The 21,916-nt window shown below is 44.4% G+C and overlaps 1 protein-coding gene across 1 annotated transcript in view; it reads right to left on the bottom strand.

Moving 5' to 3' along the window:
• opn4a (opsin 4a (melanopsin)) overlaps positions 1-17,274 on the bottom strand; it is a 32,015-nt gene extending 14,741 nt beyond the window's left edge. Inside the window, exons 1-3 of the mRNA XM_061228768.1 lie at positions 17,152-17,274; positions 3,451-3,593; positions 1,253-1,386 (exon numbers count right to left, since the gene is read on the bottom strand). Of these exons, the coding sequence (XP_061084752.1) occupies positions 1,253-1,386; positions 3,451-3,587 (271 nt within the window). The 5' untranslated portion in view covers positions 3,588-3,593; positions 17,152-17,274. The remainder of the gene's footprint in view (positions 1-1,252; positions 1,387-3,450; positions 3,594-17,151) is intronic.
• Between the last annotated feature and the right edge of the window lie 4,642 nt (positions 17,275-21,916).

Genomic DNA, 21,916 nt, shown 5'->3' with positions numbered 1-21,916 from the left:
TTTCCGCCAAACATCGAATCAGCCGGAAACTTCCGGTCTCTTCCCGGCTCCCGATGTATACAAAGAACTGGATTATTTCCCAAAAAAGACATTTCAGGTTGCAATCTGCTTATTCCCATTGACAAATAATCTGCAATCACTTTTACGCGTCGACATCGTGCGAGGCCGCAAGGTTTTTCATGTGACGGCGTAACGCAGGGAAATCGCTTATTTGCTCTCGCCACGGCTTGGCGAATTTGGGTCAGGCGATTTTCTGCTCGCTCGAACAGCAAGGCCAGCGCCTTTGGGGTCACATGACGAGCAGTAGGCAGAGATTAATAATCAGCCGTTATGAATCTGACAGGGAGGGCGAGGAGTTAGCGGAGAACAGGCCGGAGGGGCGGGTGAACCGGAAACACGGCCGGGCCGCTGGCACCTTTTTCAGCCCTGCTTTGGGGAAAGGCAGGGTGGCACCATGGCACAGGGTGGATGGACTTAAAAAGCTAACACAGCTACTAGTATTAATAAAGAAGCTAATGAGGTTTGCCCCAATCAAAAGGCTTTCATCTGTCAGTCAGAACTTTGTCAAAACGTATTACCAGATATCATTAAATATTACCAACCTACAGTACATGGGGCGAAAGTTACATTGCCACCAACTATAAGCTAATGAATAAGTTAATTAGTAAATAAGTAGAAGAAGAAGGGAACACTGTAATTATATAAGAAATGATTTTCAATAACCAGATGAGATAATTGGCCTTTTAGTGGAGTTGCTTTAATTGTAGTAAAGGCCTTCTGGAACATTCCAGATGGGAAATACAGATGTTCTACATTGACTGATACTGCCATGATATCGTATTGTCTAGGCTGTGTCTCTAGACAACGGCTCTCTCAATGTGTGAACATGTGTGCATGAGTGTGTGTGTGTGTGTGTGTGTGTACTAGTGTGTCTGTATGTATGTGTGCATGAGTGTGTGTGTGTGTGTACCAGTTTGTGCACCAGTGTGTGTCAAGTGTGCATGTGTGTGCGTACTAGTGCGTGTCAGTATGTATGTATGTATGTATGTATGTATGCATGTGGGTGTGTGTGTGTGTGTGTGTTTACGTGTGTACCAGTGTGTGTCAGTGTGTGTCTGTGTGTGTCTGTGTGTGTGTGCGTGTGCATGTGTGTATCTGTGTGTCTGTATGTGTCTGTGTGTGTGCGTGTGCGTGTGCGTGTCTGTGTGTCTGTGTGTGTGTGCAGACAGAATAAAAGCTGAGATGACATTACCTTTCTCTCCAAAGATCCACCTCTTGTGCATGCTGGTTGTGAAGAAGATTGGGGCTTGGGTGACGCACATGAGGAAGTCGGTGATGGCCAGGTTGATGATGAAAGTGTTTCCGGGTGTCCGCAGACTCCGGCTCCTGAAGAAGAACACACACAGACACACGTGCACGCACACACACACACACATACACACACACACACACACACGCAGCGACACACACAGACGCGGACACACAGCCTGAGCTCGGAGACCACTATAAAGATAAAAGACAACAGCACCTTTCCAGCAGCCTTGTTCGACAGACACCCAACCTCATCATGCACATAAATGCTTTCATTGTCAAGAGTTCAGACCAATAATGATAATCCCACGAGCAGACAGATGGTGTGAAATACTTTACCGTCTGGATCAGTTTACGGAGAACATATAAGCCGGAGCGATAAAAAGTCAGGGAGAGGAACCGCGGCCCGTTAAAGATCGGCTGCCGTCACCAAGTTATCGAAATGATTTTTAGTGCACACCATCAGACACACCTCAGCTCACAAGCTCACTGCAGCACACACAGACACGCACTTTAAACACTCACCGCGGTGCTCAGGCAAGGGCTAAAGAAATCCGTCATTGTCTGATTCAATCATTTACAAGATGCTAAGGCTGTACAGACGGTCCTCCAAATCCAATCATACCCACGTAACCAGCTCAAGGGCACATTCTATTCAATCAAATCTTAAGGGTTTTTAAGAAATCCAAGAACAGAAAGTGCTTCCCTGAGCTCTATACAGTGTTTATCGTAACATAAAGGACATTCAATTAAAATTACATAAAATATATTTCCTAAAACACTTATAAAATGTATTATGTAAAACATTTTTTTTTTTAATACATAAGCTTTTTGTTTTCTCATGGGTCTCAGGGGGTTAGTAAGATGACTAATACTTTGTTTCTCTGTCTCCTACTTTATAATACTCCGTTTTATTACAAACAATACGATTGTGTAATTTTAAAATACACTTTTCAAATAATTGAGTGAGGAGAAGAATATAATAATGCTCAATTCATACAACATTTTAGCAATAAGCTAGATGAATAAGCAATCTAAAGCAGAATTATTCCCTGAATATATTTTGGCATACATAATTATTTTTAATATAATATTGAAGAGGAGTAAGGGCTGGCCCATCTCATTTTTATTATTGTAAGGGCAAGTTACTTCCATGTCACTGTCTGAAATAACATGCCAGATTAAAATGGAGGTTTTCATTGAATTGTGAACTGTATGCTCTTAAAATGGCATTTGATTGAATCCAGCACTGCAATAAACTGGTTGGAAATCTGATAAGCTGTAAAACAAGATACGGAGTACATTTATCACAACTAATATATTTTATCCAAAGAGAGTGGGGAGTTTGGAGCTCAGACCAAACATCTTGGTGAATATTAAATGTGCCCTTATCTACTTCCCAGAGATTACAGCAGAAGCAACAATCTCGTAAAAACACTATGTATGAGCAGCTTCCATTTTTAAAAGTAGCACACGGGCCAGAACTCTACCCCAACACCAAACACCTGAGCTCTGACCTTACTTTCAACAAAAAGAAAATCCACACACCACGAGAACAATCATACTATGCACATACAGTACATTAGATCCCTTAGATCTCCCAGTATCAAACAAAATAACTTCAACACGAAGAATAAGGTCGAGGGGCATCTTAAGCACTTAACCCTGCTATGAACAGCCAAAAATGACATTGTTTACTTATATGAATTCCCTTCTAGTTCTGCCAAATGACCATTAATCATGCCAGTTTAATTATGGGTGGCCTTATTTATTTGGCCAATATTTACAGTAGGCTGTAGTCATGGTTTTCTAAGAATATACTGCACGAAGGTTACTTGAAGGAAGATTATTTTGTTTTAGCCTGTGGGCTTGACTGTGCGAAAACTACTCTCAGCAGTAACTGAGGGACTCTGGCCAGAATTATCCAATCCCAGCCCTATCAGGTGTAGGCCATTTGTGCTCTGCTTGAAACCAAACTATATTCCCCAACATGCACTTTGGTGTTGAACGTCTTTACCAGTTGAGCCACTAGGGAACAAACACAAACATTACCGGCAGACTTCCACAGAGAGGGCAGTAGGCACTGCGTGACGTCGTATCGGCGACGCTATAGGGAGAATGAACAGAAGCTGAGAGTACCTGCTGAAGGCGTAGATGACCAGGAAGTTTCCCACCATGCCCGTGATGCCGATCACCAGGATGACCACTCCGATGGTGTAGTGGGCGTGATCCGGGACGTCCACAGTGGGGAACGGGTGGAACGGCTGCTGCACCATGGGCGCCTGCCAGAAAACACGACGACCGCACGAGAACAACTGGTCTGAGCGATGGTCACAAAGTGTCCATGGCAACATTACATATATATATTACATTATTGGCATTTGGCAGACGCTCTTATCCAGAGCGATGTACAGTTGATTAGACTAAGCAGGAGACAATACTCCCCTGGAGCAATGCAGGGTTAAGGGCCTTGCTCAAGGGCCCAACAGCTGTGCGGATCTTATTGTGGATACACCGGGATTAGAACCACCAACTTTGCATGTCCCAGTCATTTACCTTAACCACTACGCTACAGGCCACCCTAACAGAATTACTGCACACAAGTTGCAGGCATGGCGGCACAGATGGTGCAGTGGGTAGCACTGCCGCCTCACAGCAAGGAGGTCCTGGGCTCGAATCCCCGTCGGCCGAGGCCTCTCTGTACGGAGTTTGCATGTTCTCCCCATGTTTGCGTGGGTTTCCTCTGGGTACTCCGGTTTCCTCCCACAGTCCAAAGACATGCACGTTAGGCTGATTGGAGAGTCTAAATTGCCCATAGGTATGAGTGTGTGAGTGAATGGTGTGTGTGCCCTGCGATGGACTGGCGACCTGTCCAGGGTGTATTCCTGCCTTTCGCCCAATGTATGCTGGGATAGGCTCCAGCCCCCCTGCGACCCTATTCAGGATAAGCGGGTTAAGATAATGGATGGATGGATGGATGGAGTTGCAGGCATACACATCCACGACATTTACACAACAGACGTATAGAAAGAACAAAGTTATCTTTTGTTCTGAACAATTAGGACAACAATGCCTGGCACAATTATCAAGTGGAATGGGTGTGTGAGTCTAGATCTATTCCACACTCACAGCTGCCTTCATTCAGCCAACATTTCCCATACTGCACAGACTCAGCAGGTTTGAGGGACATTAACAGGGCGTTGCTGCAAAAGAGCGTGCATGCTCAGTCAACTTACCCTGTATAAATAAAGGTTAATGAATAATACTAAAATAAATACAACGTTTTTATATGCAATTTTATCTGCAAATAATTTGCATCGCCACATTCTGTAATTTTCTTCCCGTTTTATTGAACCAGAGGAAACCAAACGTGTTTCCTGCTCTACTGTAGGTCCGACTCTTCCAGTGGTTTCGCCTTTAGCCTTGCGGTCGCCCACTCTCTTTCGCTGAAGTGTGGATTTGATGTATTATTTTAGCACCTGAAACGCGGCCTCCCGTCTCTCCACCAAAGAAAGCAATTAATGCCTTCTCCCATTCCTATTTACCCAGCCGACTGCAATTACAGAGACTGGAAGTGAAATGAAATCTGTCAGGAGGAACAGCCGGGGGGTGTTTGGCATATTCAACAGCAGATCCCTACAGGTCGCAAACCCCCCCCCCCCCCTCAAAAAAAAAAAACATATGCTCTAAATAGCCTCAGGTTCTTTTAGCCATTTTTGAACCAATTTGAACCCAAACAATGGAGTGGACTTTGAAAAGCACTGAGTTCCACTGCAGCAGCAATAACGCGGCTCAGTCTTGACATCTTGAAGATTTCTTTTTGACTTCTTTCTGAAACATTTTTGTGCGAGTCAATATTGAGCCTGTCAATTCAAAACATTCATGTAATACAGACATAAATTATCAGTGATGGTATTGTGGAGTGCCAGGGACAGTGCTCAAAGGTTTTTTTACAGCCAGATGCGTAAGCTGCTAAAGGAATGCAATACGGCTTTGACCCACAGACTCTTAATAGAAGCAGTTATGTCACCAGAAAGCTCATCACCTCAACAGTTTTTGTCATTCTCAAAGTAGTGCTGGAAAAAGTTACCGAGACCACAACTGTTCTGCCCGACAGCAACTGCCCAGTAAAATGCCTTGTGAAATCCACACTGCTTTCTCTCAAAATGTTCAAAATTGGTCTTTATAGCTGACTTTTCAACGATTAATATGGAGGAAAGAAATGAGATTACTGCCTGAGCTGCTGTCAGTTTAATTTGACATTTGAAAGTGAGCAGGACAGTAAACTGATTTAAATTTCTCGAAGCAATATCCATCTGATTTCTTCCTTGGGGCGAAAGGATTTAAGATGACAAACCAACCAAATGAAAGATGCTTTCCAGTTTGTTTTGTGTTTCACGGCTGTGAAAGTTTGTAAAAGTCTTACCTGGGTACAGACATTTTCCATAACTATCAGTATTCACAAATGTTAAGTGAAAAAGCTGACAATTAATAAAGAAATGCTGTGTTTGGTGCTCCCTAATGGTTGTATCTGTGGTCGGATAGTGGCCAGTTACAAGAATTTAAACATTGCCCTTCTTACATTGTTGTAACCTGGGCCGTTAGCTGGATAAAAAAGTAAAACCCAGAACCATCATAAAACTGGAACATGGAAGGAAGTTAAAAAAAAAGAGCCGTTCCAGGTTTCACTCAGTGCAGTTGTAAGCCTGCTTTGTGAAATACCTGAAATGTTTAATAGTGTTGTTTTTATAGAACAGCTTGAGGAACAATGTGCTGGTTTATTGCCCTCCTGTTCTTGCTGCCCTATGGCATTCTTGCTTTCGCAGGGCTTACGTAGACTGCTGGTGTACGTTTACCGTTTCATTATCCGACCCTAAAGCTCACGGCGGAGAAGGGAGCAGCAAGATCCCTGTAACAGTCAGTTGTCTCTTTGAACCAAAGCGCCAGGCTTCATAAGTGACTGTGTTAAATACCAGGTTAATAGTCGGGGATGGGCACTATGATTCAGGTGGAGATAACCCCACAGCTGGCAGCTCAAGAAAGGAATTTGTGGAATGCGATCCTTTATTGCAAAATTGTTCTCTCTCACTCTCTCACTCTCTCACTCTCTCACTCTCTCACTCTCCCACTCTCTCATCCACTCACCCACTCACCCACTCTCTCACACTCCCACTCTCTGACACTCCCACTCTCTGAAAGAGAAAGGCAGAGTGTGACATGGGAGGAAGGTAAACCTCATCCACACACCACGCATCCTGGTCTGCTGCAGTCTCTCCTCATGCGTCTGAAGGCCTCCGGGAAGCTAAGACCCACAGCAAATCAAGCGCGGAGCTGCCTTGCAGGTCAGTGTTGCGTGGCGTTCTTATGGACGCAAGGTAACCATGGAAACAGAAGCTCCTCAGGACCTCTCCCTGGGAATTGGCCTTTTCTGAATTGTGAAGACAGTGCTGTTGCTTCACTGGTTACAGAGGGAACATCCAGTACTGTTGCTTCACTGGTTACAGAGGGAACATCCAGTACTGTTGCTTCACTGGTTACAGAGGGAACATCCAGTACTGTTGCTTCACTGGTTGAGGAGAGCAAGCACACACCATTGCACTGGTAACAGTTTTTGGAGCTGCCCAGTTTCTAGCCCCTCTGACCAATCACCGCGACCATTGACCACTAGCATTCTGGCGAGTCACTGGTTTGAGGGTATGTGGAGAAGTGCCTGTTTCTCACCACCAGGGGGCGCCAACTCTGTGGCTGCCAGCATAGCCCCATTCAGCCTCTCCCAATTCCCTGAGCAAGTTAGTGTTTATAGCCATGGCTGTGTTCAGACTTTGCATGCTCTACAAATCACCAGGCAACACACACACACAATTTATTTTAAGATTCTTCCAATTGTTTTGGAATTGCAAATTGTGCCATGATCTCCAGTCACTACCATCCAAGTCTGCATGGAGTACAGCTTTCTGATGCAACAGTCATATGGCTTAACTGGTGGACCACAGAGTGGAACAAAATGGTCGCTGGCAGACAAGCTTGGAAGGAGAGGTGGTTCATCAAGCCAAAACAGAACACTGTAGCAATGAGAAGGCCCAGGAAATACAACTGGACACTCCTCAGTGGGAGAAAAGAAAAACTACTGGACATTTGTTTTTATTTTTTAATTGGTTAAAATAGGAGAGAGAAAATGGCTTACTGTGGCGTACTCAAAGTCCACACTCATCTGTTTACATGATTTTCCTGACAGTGCGATAATCTGAATAATTTGCTTAACTGCAGAGGAAAATATTGGGGCATCAGATCGGTATTTGGCTTTCCCCAAGAGGCGATTTAGCAGCGTAATTTAAGTTTAGCGTGAAATTCCCACATTTGTGTTTCTCATCTGCTCCTGGGTTATGCTTCTCCCAATGTACCCCAAATCTGTTTAATAGAGAGTCAGACTCTTTTAAATCTCTCTGGGCAGGACGGGTTCCTCCCCCCAAAGCTCAGAGCCAGCCACGTGGTGTGCCTGCACCGGCGTCCATAAGCGCATCGGCTGGAAGTAACCACGGCGACAAACCGGCCCGTACCATCCTGCCATCTATTTACATTTTAGGTTTGTTTTATTTCCCAATGATTTGCATACCAAGCATCAGCACAGCTCCGGAGAGCAGACATGCACATTAATGCCAACAGTGTAATGAGCTAGATCAGCTTTTCAAACAGTTGCCTTTTTCTGTACCACTGGCTCTGGCTTAATACGCTTTCATATAAAACTAGGATTTGCCCTCCTTCTGTTGCGCCATCTAATTTCAATGACAGTAACTTTTTATGGCTTATTGTTTGCTGCCTTTGGCACCCAAATTAAAGCCAGAGAGCGGGTTCAATGATGGGGACACTGTCCTGCCGGAGGTCGCCATCCTCTAAATTTGACATTAAAGTTCTGGTTCACCACAAGTAAAAGAGTTCTTGCAAAGTCACAGATGAATTCATGAACTGCCTGTCTCAGTCTGTCTGGCTAATTATACCCTTCCCTCTGAACTAATGGTGAGAAATAACAGCAGGCATTAAGAAGAAAGACACTACGCATAGATATCTGATAGGGATATCTACCCCCACTGTAAAGTGCATTTCAATCAGAGGACAGAAACCATGATTATCATTATTCCTTTTTGTATTCTATGTCATCTTGAGGGGAAAGGATCGAGCAGTTTCAGCTTTTTATTTTGCTTTATTGAGCCACCAAAGCCATGCCAAATATCTAATCTATCATAGCACTATAATAGTGTAGGCCAAGGCAAGCATTGCCTGGGCTTTCTGCTAAGCTGCACAACGATCAATGGAGACTCACAATGGAAATAGGCATATGGTGTGCGTTACTTGCTACACCATAGCAATTTCATCACGGATTATGACAAAGGCATTTACTCATGTTGATAAAATGGTTATTAAGGTGTTATGTACCACTTATAAAGGATTTGTATAGATTTTATAAAGAACCATACATTGAAAGTGTTACAGGACCAATAAAAAACTAAGCCTGCTTAGTAGCACACAGAGTCTTTGATTTAGGCTCATACTGTGAAGACAGGCTCATCAGGATCTCTGCTGTCTGGATGTGGAAAGCATGGGGGGAAGGTGTTAACATTGCACCTGTTGTAAAACATCCCTAAAAACGTCCGCAATTCTGGCCAGGGGAGACACGGTGTGTTATCAGCTGTGTGTGCAGGAGGAGAACACGTTCGGCAACACCAGGAAAGGGCTTTCGGATGCGGATGAGAGTGTTTTTCCATCTGAATGCAACGCCACACGTCGACGCGCTGCTTTCTCCGGTCTCGGCCTGTCTGTCGGCTGACTGCACGCTCCGCTCGACGGGGGGGGAAGCTCTCGGGCGCAGTCAGGATGACGGACGGCAAAACTGGGGGGGAACGGCCGGAAACTCCCCAGGGCACCACACTGCTCCCGTTTTAGGAGCGTTTGCTCCTGACAAGAAATTTAACAGTTTGCTAACTGTAAAAAATTCTTTAGCAGCATATCTACTAATTGGGATGCATCACTATGCTAAATATTTCAACTCCAAATGTTAGTTTAGCACCATTTTGCGAAAAATCCAGTCTCATGGGTAGCTCTAAAAATGTATCTCTGAATATTTATTTGCAGAAGCATAATTATGTTTAGACATTAAATTACTGGAGAAGAGCCACATAAGCTCAGGAGAAGGACTTGACAACCCTTAAATTGAATGGTCTTTCTGCAGGAGCCACTCAGTTTGGTGCTTAATCGGCACAACACAGACATGGTGACTCTGTAAAATTCATCAGTTTGCTACCTGCTGCTAGGCCATGTCTTTTTTGCCTCTTTCTTTGGAGTTCTGCCTGATTCAAACTGGACACAAAAAGGCAGCATTTATAGGGTTATACCCTGCCATTTTTGAAATTTATTTCATAAAGGTTTTCAACTTGGCTTACAATGTGCCCCTTGCTATCACGTCTCAGATGTTTCCCCAGTGTCCCCAATAATGTCTTTGTATGTTGTTGCCAGATAGGTCAGATAGTGATGTATATAAATAAAAACGCATATGTCCAGTATACATATTTTAAAAATCTCATGCCAGGTTAATTTTTGGGCAGTATTCTATGTGATCTAAAACATCTTGGATAACGACACATTGAGCAGAGAAACTGAAATATGCTCAAAATGGCTGAGTAATACTGTGCCCATTCACTCAGCCATTAACTTCATTCACCGTCAGATGTAAAGCAGTCAGTCTAATTACTGGGGAAATGACAGTGTAAGTGCAAGGACTGAAGAGGTTGGGTGGAGTATAATGGACAGAGTGGGTTGGCTTACTCTATGTATTGCAGCCTGTCATCTATATTAAAATGTGTGTGTGTGTGTGTGTGTGTGTGTGTGTCTGAGTGCATGTGTACTTGTGAGCTGTGTTGTCAATAAGAAACCCCTTTGAATAGGCTGGGGGTAGCCTGATAGCATTGAATGAGCGAGCCACTTTAACTCTATTGAATTTAGAGGATTTAAAAAGGCAAACAGCACACAGCCGCACTGTTGAAACCCGTCTGGCTCCTCGGTGTGTCAGTATTCTGCTCCCCGCTACGATGCCTGCCACCAAGGTGAAAATGGCGGGGAGTGGACACAGGCCTGCATCAGTGGGTCATCCGCACAGTGGGTCAGTTGCACAGTGGGTCAGTTGCACAGTGGGACAGCCGCACAGTGGGTCAGTTGCACAGTGGGTCATCCGCACAGTGGGACAGCCGCACAGTGGGTCAGTTGCACAGTGGGCGATATGCACAGTTGGACATCTGCACAGTGGGCCATACGTACAGTAGGCCATACGTATAGTGGGCCAGCCGGACAGTGGGTCAGCCGGACAGTGCGTCAGCCGGACAGTGCGTCAGCCGGACAGTGCGTCAGCCGGACAGAGGGTAATCCGCACAGTAGGCCAGCCACAGCAGGGGTGGAGCACTGAGACATCCTATACTGCCATGCCCGCCAGGGGGTGAGGGGGGTGAGGGGGGTGAGGGGGGTGAGGGGAGCACTCTTTCCTGGCCGTGCGGTGTTGTCAATGTCCCCAACCAAAATAAGTGTAACTGGAGCCCAATTTCTGTCCCATTTCTGCAGGCAAAGCACTAAAATCAAGGCAGACTGTTTTAACGTGGCGCTGGATTACAGCTCTGGGTCAGTGTCCTGCTAGGACCTAAACAAAGGCAGCAGGTATGCTCACAGCAGAGGGGGATTCTCCATATGCCGGAGCCACAGGTGACAGATGGCTCCCTGCCTGTAGGGGCCCGGCTCTGCCCGTAGGGGCCCCTGGCTCCGTGCCTGCTCGGAGCACACAACCCCGCTTCATTAATGGCTTTTACACACAGCTTCATGCTGTTCGCATTCCTGCGGGCGGCTGCCCCGAACCTTTCTCCGATCGCACCCATGCCCTGCTGTGTCAGGAGACAGACTGTTATAATGGGCTTCCCAGCGCACACAGATGGGGTTTACCTTTCCTCCAATCTGGCTTATGTGATTATGCACAGCGTGTATTTATTTACATATAAATGCATCTGCTGTATGTGCTATATGAATGTATGTATTTTTCTCTTGTATGCATGTCTGCATGCATGTATGCATGCACGCATTGCGTTTGTTCATGAATGGACGTATTTATGTGCTGTATGTATATTTATGATGCTGGGCATCTTCCCTGGTGGTGCTCTGCCAGGCCTGTACTACAGCCATCTAAAGTTCCTGTTTGTTTCTGGGGCGTTACTGGCAATAAAAGTCAGAAAGGGCCAGAGGTTTTTTCCATCAAATCTTGCCTGTCCACTTTGTCTTAAGTGGATTTTTTTTAAGAAGGTGAATAATGTTGGCAAGAATAGCAAATGGCTGTGTATGTGTAAATGTTTAGTACAGGATCTCATTCTGCTGGACCCCAACACCATCTCTGACCCCTTCACCAAAGTGTTCAATTGTCATTAAATCACCCCACTGGGCACAGCTAGGGTGGCTTAAAAATGTGCCAGGATCCTTTCATCAGTTCCTTTAAGGCCTAAATGTGAAACATCTCTCTGCTCTGAGAAATTGAGATCTCTCAACTTTTTTTTTTTTTTTTTCTTTGGTTTTGGTTTTTGGATCTTTTATTTGTTTTATAGTTGTTGTACCAGGAAGGACCTTCTGGTCACATACAGCATGTAGCCCAAAATTCACCCACTGAGGAGAGGAGACAAATCTGAGGTGTGTGTTCTGTATTATATTGGCAACAGATGCTGAGGATTATGGGCAAGCGATCGGAATCTGCAGTAATTTAATTTTGTGATAAAATGTATTTTTGCCACGGACACAGATCTTTCAAGCATTCAACGTGACCCACAGTCCCAAAAACATTCCTTTTCCCGACTCAGGCAGTGATAAATTTTGGCAAAAAGTATTCCTCAGAAATGTACGTACGCTTTCACCTCAAACCGGGATTTCAGAAAGCAACTTCCATGTGAGAGTGAAATTTCTGCTGTGAAAATTTCATAATCATGTTCCAATTTTTCCAAACAAGAAAGAACAGAAGGAAGATAATAATAAAAATTACTGTGGCCTTTCCACAATATACATCGTGGCTCTTGCTTTGGACTGCAAGATTACCGGGACAATTTCTTTACATGGATAATAACCGATCTGTGTTGCCATGGAGATGGAGGGGTACATTAATGACACGCGAACAAAGCACTCCAATGACTATTATGATACCATTATGAGATCCTGTGGCCAATCAACAGGCAAGCCACTCAGCGAGAGGTTTTATATAGAGAAAGACGTTCACAACCCCTGTGAATAATTTCTGAAGGTCAAACGGACGCTATTCAATCGATGCCTACTTTCTGGGCCGACCTGAATTAAACATGAAAGTACGGAAGTCCGTTCTTCAGCTCAGGTAAGGGTTAAAAAAACAAGTCTGTCTGAGGAAGTCATAAGGTTTTGACACACAGTGGTCTGTAATTCTGCAGTAGTCACAGTGGTCAGGTAACTTGCAGGTAACTTGCAGGTTTATCTCCAGGAGAGGCGACTGCTATGGAACAAAAAGCCCAAACACTGTAAAAGAAATCCGGGACTGTGCAGAGATTTAAAGTAGCATGGGGCCAATGAGCTACCGGCCTTGTTTTCATATAAAACAGAGAGCAGAGGTACAGGCAGCACAGAGCAGGTGGTGACCGGGTTCTATCAGCGCTAGACTCTCACCTGCAGTAGCAGAAGGCGCCCCCTGCTGTCCCAGTGGTGTCACTGCACCCCTGGAACTAACGCAGTCTCTGCAGCCCTTAAGAGGATTGTGTTATCTGTTCCTGGGTGAAATAAGCTCCATTTTAAATGAAGGAATTACAGAGGATTAATTCCTTTTTTTAATCTTAGCGAAAGCCGTTTCATGAATTGCATATCCGAGCTCCCAGCAGAGGAACATGCTGAGATTTCATTTTTCCTTTTTTATGAATTAAAAATGAATGACACTTTTGTTAATGGAGTGGTCTTGAATTATGATTTATGATTAATGGGTTTCCAGTGACGGTTCATTGATCTTATGTACGGTAGTTGAAGCACACTCTCAATAATAACTTATTATAATGTACTGCAGCTGTTTTTATGCATATTTTTGCGACACTACAAATACTGCCGCCTATTTGTAAACACAGGAAAATACACCAGCAAAGCAGAACACAACCCGACACAAGCAGCCAGACGGAAGCAGCTACACCATCTGCAGCCTTGCCCTGACGAGGGAACGTAATTACAACTGCCTCACTGTACCACCGTGCCTTTGTTCACTGAAAACACATCAAGGATGTAATAATAAAAAAGTAATAATGACGGAATTATGTTCAGTGAATGCCATGACCTGTGTGGGTGACCAACAGAAGCCACAAAATCTCAGCGAATAGATTCAGATAAATTCTACAGGAGAAATGTATTCATAGGCTACCCTGGTCTCTGTTTTCAGATTGATTTCTTTGTTTTATGAAAGTGGCGCTCACCCTGTTCATTGTGGGCGCGCTTGATACCGGGAGGAGACCGGCGGTCAAAATCAAACAACATTTCATGAAATCAATTCACTGCAAAAGAATATGCTGCACAATAACTTACATCGACTCAGTAGCCACTATATTTGACACAGCTGCTCATTAATAGCTTGGTCCTCCAAACCAGGAGGCTGCAACTTAGTATATAAAGCACAGATGTGACCTGTTGCACTGCAAAGAAGAAAAAAACAAATCAGTCTCAACCAGCATTTTAGTCATATCTAGACTTCAAATTTAATGTATAGTACTTTTTAGCTAAATAAGACAAAAATATTGCCAATTAGGTGAAATCATTTGATTAATTTCAAGATTTGCCAATCGGGGGAGAAAATTTAATGAGCAAACGGTAGCTTAAAACAAACTAATATTTTTTAATTAAGGGACAAAATATGACACATTACAAGAACAGTTAAGGCAGACTTTTTGCAGTGTGAGGTTTAGTCGTGTGATGACAGTGACTTGGTCTGACTGTGATATGAGTGTGGTTCCAGCATCATTAGACACAATGGCCTTCCTGAGATTTTCATGCATTGTCGTCTCCAGGGTGAGAGGAATAAATAGAGGTCAGAGGAAACTGGGCAGACAAATGTGCAAATAACAGCTGAATAGCAGCAGTTGATGAGGTCAGGTTCCACTGCTAGCTTCGCAAAGATGAGGCTACAGTGGGCACGTGACTGAAAACTGTAAAAAGATTGATAAAATTAATTTTGATTTCTGCCACGACATCCAGAAGGTATAGGGTCAGAGTTTTACATAAACCATGGTCCCATCCTGCCTTGTTTCCATGGTGTAGGCTGGTGGTGGTGGAGTATCAGTGTGGGGAATGTTTTCTTGGTACACGTTTTGGCCCCTTAATACCAATTGAGCATCATCAGAATGTCACAGCCTAGATAAGCATTGTTGCTGACCATGTGCATCCCTTTCTGGCTACACTTTACCCTTTTTAAAATGGATGCTTCCTGCATGAGAATGGACTATGTTACAAAGCACTCATCATCTCAGGCCAGTTCCACGAACGTGACAGTGACTTCAGTTGGCCTGCACAGTCCCCAGATCTCAGTCCAATGGAGCAGCTTTGGGATGAGGTGGAAGGCTGGAGGCCAATTGCAGGAACTGTGTGACGCTATCCGGTCAGAATGGTTCAAAATGGTTTCCTGCACCTTGTTGGATCTATGCTCCGGAGAATTCAAGCAGTTCTACAGGCAAAAGATAGGTAGGTGTACCTAATAAAGTAACTAAATAACTAAGTGTAACTAAATAACTATGCTACAGGGCCGGCCTAGAGCGTAGTAGTTAAGGTACATGACTGGGACACGCAAGGTCGGTGGTTCGATCCTCGGTGTAGCCACAATAAGATACTACCATTGGGCCCTTAACCCTGCATTGCTCCCGGGGAGGATTGTCTCCTGCTCAGTCTAATCAACTGTATGTTGCTCTGGATAAGAGCGTCTGCCAAATGCCATGTAATGTAAATGCAATGTATATTGTTCAAAAGGTTATGCCTTTCATCTTTTTGTTAGTTATTAATTTATTGTTCACTACAAGGAATAATTTCTATGTTAATAGGGCTAGATATTTAATGCAATAACAGAGCATCTCTATTAACACACTGAGTGAACAGGAGCACACTGTTCTCCATTCAGCAAACACAACAGGCAGTTTTTCCATCTTCCCTCTGCCAGGAAATTCATTCAGCATGCAGTCTGTGTGCATGAGTTTCCGCCATTCAGCGATTCACCTTTACAATGCCACATTCTGAAATGCTGTATTCGCCAAACAAAAGCTGAATGCACAGAACAAACACGTGTTCCAGAACAAACACGCTTAAAAACACACTCTTCTGCCCTTGCATCGACGGGCTTTTCTCATTTCATGATACACGTAAGTGGCGTCCTTTGAATAGCACCGTGGTGTCTAACAATGCGATTTCCCAGGACCTTGACTGGTAGAAGTTGCCGACATACACAACTATCTCACATTATCGACATTCCTTAAGACTTGTACGTTTACTTCTTCGCGCACTCTGTCCCCATGAATGCCGGCAGACAGTGACCGAGCGAGAGATCAGGTGCAAAGAGAACTCTATCAGACGACAATTTACAGAAGCGCAGAGCTGTTTCAGCCCCCAAAACCGCCCCTCAGGAGGACGGCCTTATCGTCAGCCACCAGCGCCTCAGACAGGCAGAACGAGGAGACAGACCTGGAAAAGTAATTACTGTCTGTCACTCAACAATCACAAACTAACACCAGCCTTTTCACCGTCCATGCCCTGCATGTAAATGTAGAGGCGCAATACCTTCTGAACTAGCTACACGTGCCTGGGTCTGGTTTTAGTTCATTTTAATCACCGGTGGACTCTTAATAATGAGTAACGTCACGATGGAGTGACGCTCGGTAATGCCTTGTTTCCCAAGAACAGTTAATCTCATAGCAAACAGCACAATCATGCAAGTAGACTGCATAAATCCTATGCAATGCATAGGATGCCAATGAATAGCAATGTTACTATTACTGTTAATATAATAATATGGACATAATACAATACCATGACATAGCACTGTTATTACTGTACTTTTCAACTACTATTTACACTATCGGGTCAGATACTCCCATTTCATTGTCCTAGTACTTGTCTGATGTGCAATGACAATAAAATTGATTCTGATTCTTATTCTTATTCTAAAAATGACCCTCTCAATAGGACAGAGAAGTTGTAAGAAGGCCTGTCTCGGTAGCATATCTACAACTCCCTTGAGCTACAAGAAAACACCTGGGAATAGCCCAAACCTCCAATTTTACCATTTTGAGACTTTCAGCAGTTTAATTGGCCAAAATATAAAATTAATCACTGACTCTGATCATTTAGAGTGATCATCTAAAAACACCAGAGACGAATCCACAGTACAGAACAGGGCAGACTGCCTCTCACCAATCACACTTCACACTCAACCTCGCTGGTGTCTTTCCCTACAATTGCTCAGGCTCAGATCTCAGTTCAGACAGTGCAGAGATACACATACTCACACACTCACACACTCACACACTCACACACTCTCACACTCTCACACTCTCACACACTCACACACTCACACACTCACACTCTCACACACTCACACACTCACACACTCACACTCACACTCTCACACCTCTGTGAGAGGAGTGAGAACAGCGTTATGAAAGCAGCAGGAGAGGCAGCGAGCCCACCACACACACACACACACACACACACACACACACACACCACACACACCACACACCACACACACCACACACACCACACACACCACACACACACAGGTTGGACACTCACAGAGGTGGTGGCCAGGGGCAGGTCCACCAGCTTGTAGGCTTCCACAGCAGAGTCGTTCCAGGCGGATAGGGACTCCACGATGCGGGTGCAGTTGGGGTCCTCGGAGGGGCAGGAGATGCCCTTTCTGATCGCCTGCACCGCACTCATTCTCCCCGGCACGTCGCTCGCTCACAACGATGGTGAGCAAAAAGAAAATAAAAAAAGAAAAGAAAAGAAAGGAGAATGAAGGACCAGATTCCACCAGAGCCCAGGCGTTACTTTCCCCTGCTGCAGAGCGAGAGCACGAGAGAGAGAGAGAGAGAGAGAGAGAGAGAAAAGAGAGAGAGAAAGAGAGTGACAGGAGGGTAAGCTTCCCTACTGTGCGCTGACAGAAAGTTATCTGCTCCCAGGGAGCGTGTGTGTATATGTATGTGCATGTCTGTGTGGGGGGGGGGGGGGGAGAGAGAGGGAGGGAGAGGGAGAGAGAGGGGGGAGAGAGAGAGGGAAAGGGGAAGAGAGAGTAAGAGAGGGAGAGAGGGAGAGGGGAAGGGGAGAGAGTGAGAGACAGAGGGAGAGGGGAAGAGAGAGATAGAGAGAGAGGGGAGAGAGAGGGAGAGAAAGGGAGAGGGAGAGAGAGAGAGGGAGGGAGAGAGAGAGAGATGCAAATCTAAGCCGACAGACACAATGAACTCTTCTAAGCCAATCATCTCTCATCTTGTGTTTGCATTCATATGTACACATACACATGCACAAACATGAATATTTGCAGACACATTCATGTGTGGACAAACAATAAAAAAACATTGATGAGCAAAACACAAATTAACCATTACTTGTAATGCCTGTTGCTGTTGAATAAAATTCTGGCTTTATCAAAAAATATTAATTTCACTGACAGAAATTAAGGGCTTATTCGAAAAGCACATTTCACTACTTTTCATTACACATTGTGAAACGACGATTTACACAACCAACCGTAGCTTTAAAGAAATACTAAAACTGAAAACTAAAGCATGCGTGTTGCAGGAGCCAGGTATTACATGACATTACATTTGCACCTGACTTATGCAGAGTGGCACAGCCTTTCACATTTTTACACAGAATCCATTTACCCAGCTGCATATACCTTACACAAGGGTACAGCAGCAGAGTCCTACCTGGGCATGGAACTCGCAACCTTCCGGTTACAAAGCCCTCACCGTTATACTACACTGCAGCCCTTATTCAACAGAACTAAACTGCACAGTACAGCGATCCAGCCCACTGCCAATGACTGACTCAGTGGCTGACTCCATATAATAATAAGCAAACATTCTCATTCATAAATACATATAATACTATAATATGTGTTGACTACAAACGTACCATATTAAAAATAGTTTTTCAAATTTTCAAATGGAAATTGGTAAGTGTCGAACTCTTGAAAATATATATATCAAATTCAGTTCTGTTATTTTCGACGGAACTATTTACATTTCAGACAGTAGCTACAAAATGAACTTATTTTCACAATCCAAACAAAAACCCACTCGAGAAAGAGAGAGAGAGAGAGAGAGAGAGAGAGAGAGAAAGAGAGAGAGACGTAGATGGGGAGAGAAAGAGAGAGTGAGAGAGAGAGAGAGCTAGCCATTATTGGACTCATTTTTAATGCAAACCTTGAAGGCTCTCATTTCTGGGGGGAGAAAGAGCATTCGCAGAGAGCAGGATTATTCTGCTGTGAACACACAGGGAAGTCAATGCTTTCCAAAGCGCATTGTCCAGGAAAAAGAAAAAAATACAAAAATCAATAAACATTCTAAAGACAATTCTGAAATGGCAATTGCCTGCATAGACTTTGAAGAATATTCAGATCTGTTATGTTTATCTGTAATATGATTCGCATGGTTCTCATACATACGACTGCAAGTAGGACTCAAGCATAATATGAGGTAATGGGGGAATAAAAAGGCAGTTATTGGTTAACCCTGAAAAAAATACTGTAACCTTTCATTTTTGACGTGAAAGACTGGCCTTTGATCCTGACTGCCCTGCTAAAGTTCGCTTTGCAGAATGATCAATCCTGAAATTGGCTAAATCAGGACGAAGGGCACAGGCCAATGGCACAGTTGCAATAGGAGGTGTTGGAATAGTCACACCAAGTATAGTACCAGCCCTTCAACAGTCGAGAATGTTGCATGACCTGTTGGTCACATTCATGACCAAGTATTCTTGCCCCAAACTCATTTTTGGTGGGTGCGTGGGTGTGTGGGTGGAGGGGTTGCTTTGAGGTATGACTCAAAGGATCTGAACTCTGTCAAACACGTTATCTTCCTCTCTTTCCGTGGCCCTGTGTTGTTCTTGGTAATGAGTATTGAGTGAAAACGGCGAACGTGTTCTAATTCAATCATAATTATCAGATGCTTCACTGGCTTTGAAGCCAGCCAGCACTGACTTCACTCACACTGGCGCACGCAGCTGGCAACGGTTCAGGAATCTACAGACAAGGATTAGGCCGTGAGCACAGCTCTCCATTTGGCGTCCTCTACCCAGTTGGCCCCGTCTCTTCAGGCACCCAGCAGCCAGTCTTCACTGGCCCTCACTCTTCTCTGGCCTTGCTGACTGATGGTGGAACAGCCTCCCGAAATCTGTCAGTAACGCAGATTCACTGGCTAGATTCACTGGCTGTTTTCCTCAAGACTCTCATTTCAGCCAGTTGCATCAGTGCATCTCGCTTCCATTTCAGTACACCGTGTAGAATCAGTGTCTGGTTTTCAACTTCTGGGCTTAATTGCTTAATTAGTCCTGGCTAACTTAACTATGCCATCTGTGCTCCCACTTTGGAACGCACCTTTAACAGACCTACCACTAAAATCACTGGCCCATACCACCTCCCTTGTGGTCGTAAAAAGAAAAAGTTCGTACCCACATTCGGTTATGGGATAACATTTTGGTGAGAACGTCTTAAATGTTCAGTTGCGGCAAACGGGTTCTCTCTCAGCCATCAGAATGAATTTCAGGATCATTGTAAAGGCACTCCCTGGCAACAGCGACAGTTATTGTTTACTTTTGAAGAAGCATCATGGAGAACATCTACGACACCAATACGGTTCGAGAAAGCACTCAAAGGCCGTTCCTCGGGACCTTCAAGTGACACCCAAGGAACCGGACAAATCCGAAAATGCACCTGACGACGGGACCGCTAGTCCTCCGGGATAAAGGAAAAGGAGGAGGAACGAGACCAGCACCAGGAGGAGGTGGAGGAAGGGGGAGCTCTCCCTGTCAAAGCTCAGCATCCGAGAGCAGAGATGCCAAGACCTCGCCGACAGCTTCTCCCGGCTCGGCCGCAAAGCGTCAGGCAGCCCCAGGGAGTTTCGGCCCCCCGCGCATGGATCTCACATCTGGCCCCTCCACCCCAGGCCTCCCCGGTCCCCGCACAATTTCAGCACGATTGTCAGCCAGAGCCCTCAAAATGTCACCCCTGTCCACATCACCTCCTCCTCACCCCATAGCATTCTCCGACCTATGCGCCGTGTCTCTCGTGACCGAGAAGAGCTTATCAACCAGTTAAATGCGTAGCTTTCCCCCTTTTCTCATTACTCAAGTTGTATGCATTAAGCAGTCAGAGTAACCTCATTAAGTAACCTCAGAAAAGTGATTTTAAACTATTTAAACATGGTTTTGCCTGGCAGGCAGTGCGGTTGTTTGGGTATTCTAATAATACAATAATAATAATAATAATAATAATAATAATAATAATAATAATACTACATTTTATTTGTGAAACAAAAAGTAAAAGCAGAAATGATGTTCCAGGGACAAGGAAAACAAGACATGCAGGAACACACAAGGTGTTGTTTTGTATTCAGTTGGCAATGACAATCATGTCTTTAACCATAGAGACACGTTTCAGGGGTGAATTACAATCACAGGCAGAAATACATCTGAAAAAAAATGCTAAGTAAGTACTTAGAACAAGACAACTATTTACATACAAATTGAAACAAATTACCTGTGATAATTCTCTGAGTGGAAATATGCTGCTGTACTAAACAGTATTTATATGTACATAAAGTTCTGCAATTTACCATTCTAGTCAACAGTATTCACCCTCTTTAAAGAACTGCACTTTAGACAATGTAGAAAAAGAAGAGTAGATGCAAAACTGGCCCTTTGGGATTTCCATGGTCAGATAGATTATAGTGAAATGAACCAAGAACTGAGCCAGTCCTACAAGTCCTACAGAATGGATATTCTTGTGTGAATGGTAAATTATTTTGACAAATATCTTTTGTCACCAATTTAGAGTCCCTTGTCACCTTGGAGGTACGATCAATTGATTTGAGAAACTGACCAATATAAATTGATTGAGCCAATCAATTCAAATTGGTCGGTTCCGCAAATCAATTGATTTTTTACTAGGGTTTGGTATTTTCTCAGGGTTAAAAGGTGGCTGTGGTCTTCACCGCGTATGGTTGAGCGATCCGTCTGACCCGCTGACAGGATGTGCAGACAGGTGATTGGGGAAGGGAGCAGATGGATGGGGATGGTTGAGAGGAGGGGGGGACAGGACAGCTGATGTGGAAGGAAGGGATAAGACAGCGTGGTGACACAGAGAGTTGGGCGTGGAGGGGGCAATAAGCAAACATTCTGTCTACAACCCAGCACAAGTAGCACAAGTGTCAGGCAGTGCGAGGAGGGGGTGACACTCTCTTCCCTGGTCCTGGATGACAAGTAGGACTGCATCAGCATCCCACAATGCATCTCACAGATCACATGATTTGACACATTGAAAAAAAAAAAAAAAAAA

This window comes from Conger conger, chromosome 18 (assembly GCF_963514075.1).
Source record: "Conger conger chromosome 18, fConCon1.1, whole genome shotgun sequence".
Lineage (NCBI taxonomy): Eukaryota > Metazoa > Chordata > Actinopteri > Anguilliformes > Congridae > Conger > Conger conger.
The sequence above is the reverse complement of the archived record's forward strand: the minus strand, read 5'-3'. Positions and strand labels throughout refer to the sequence as shown.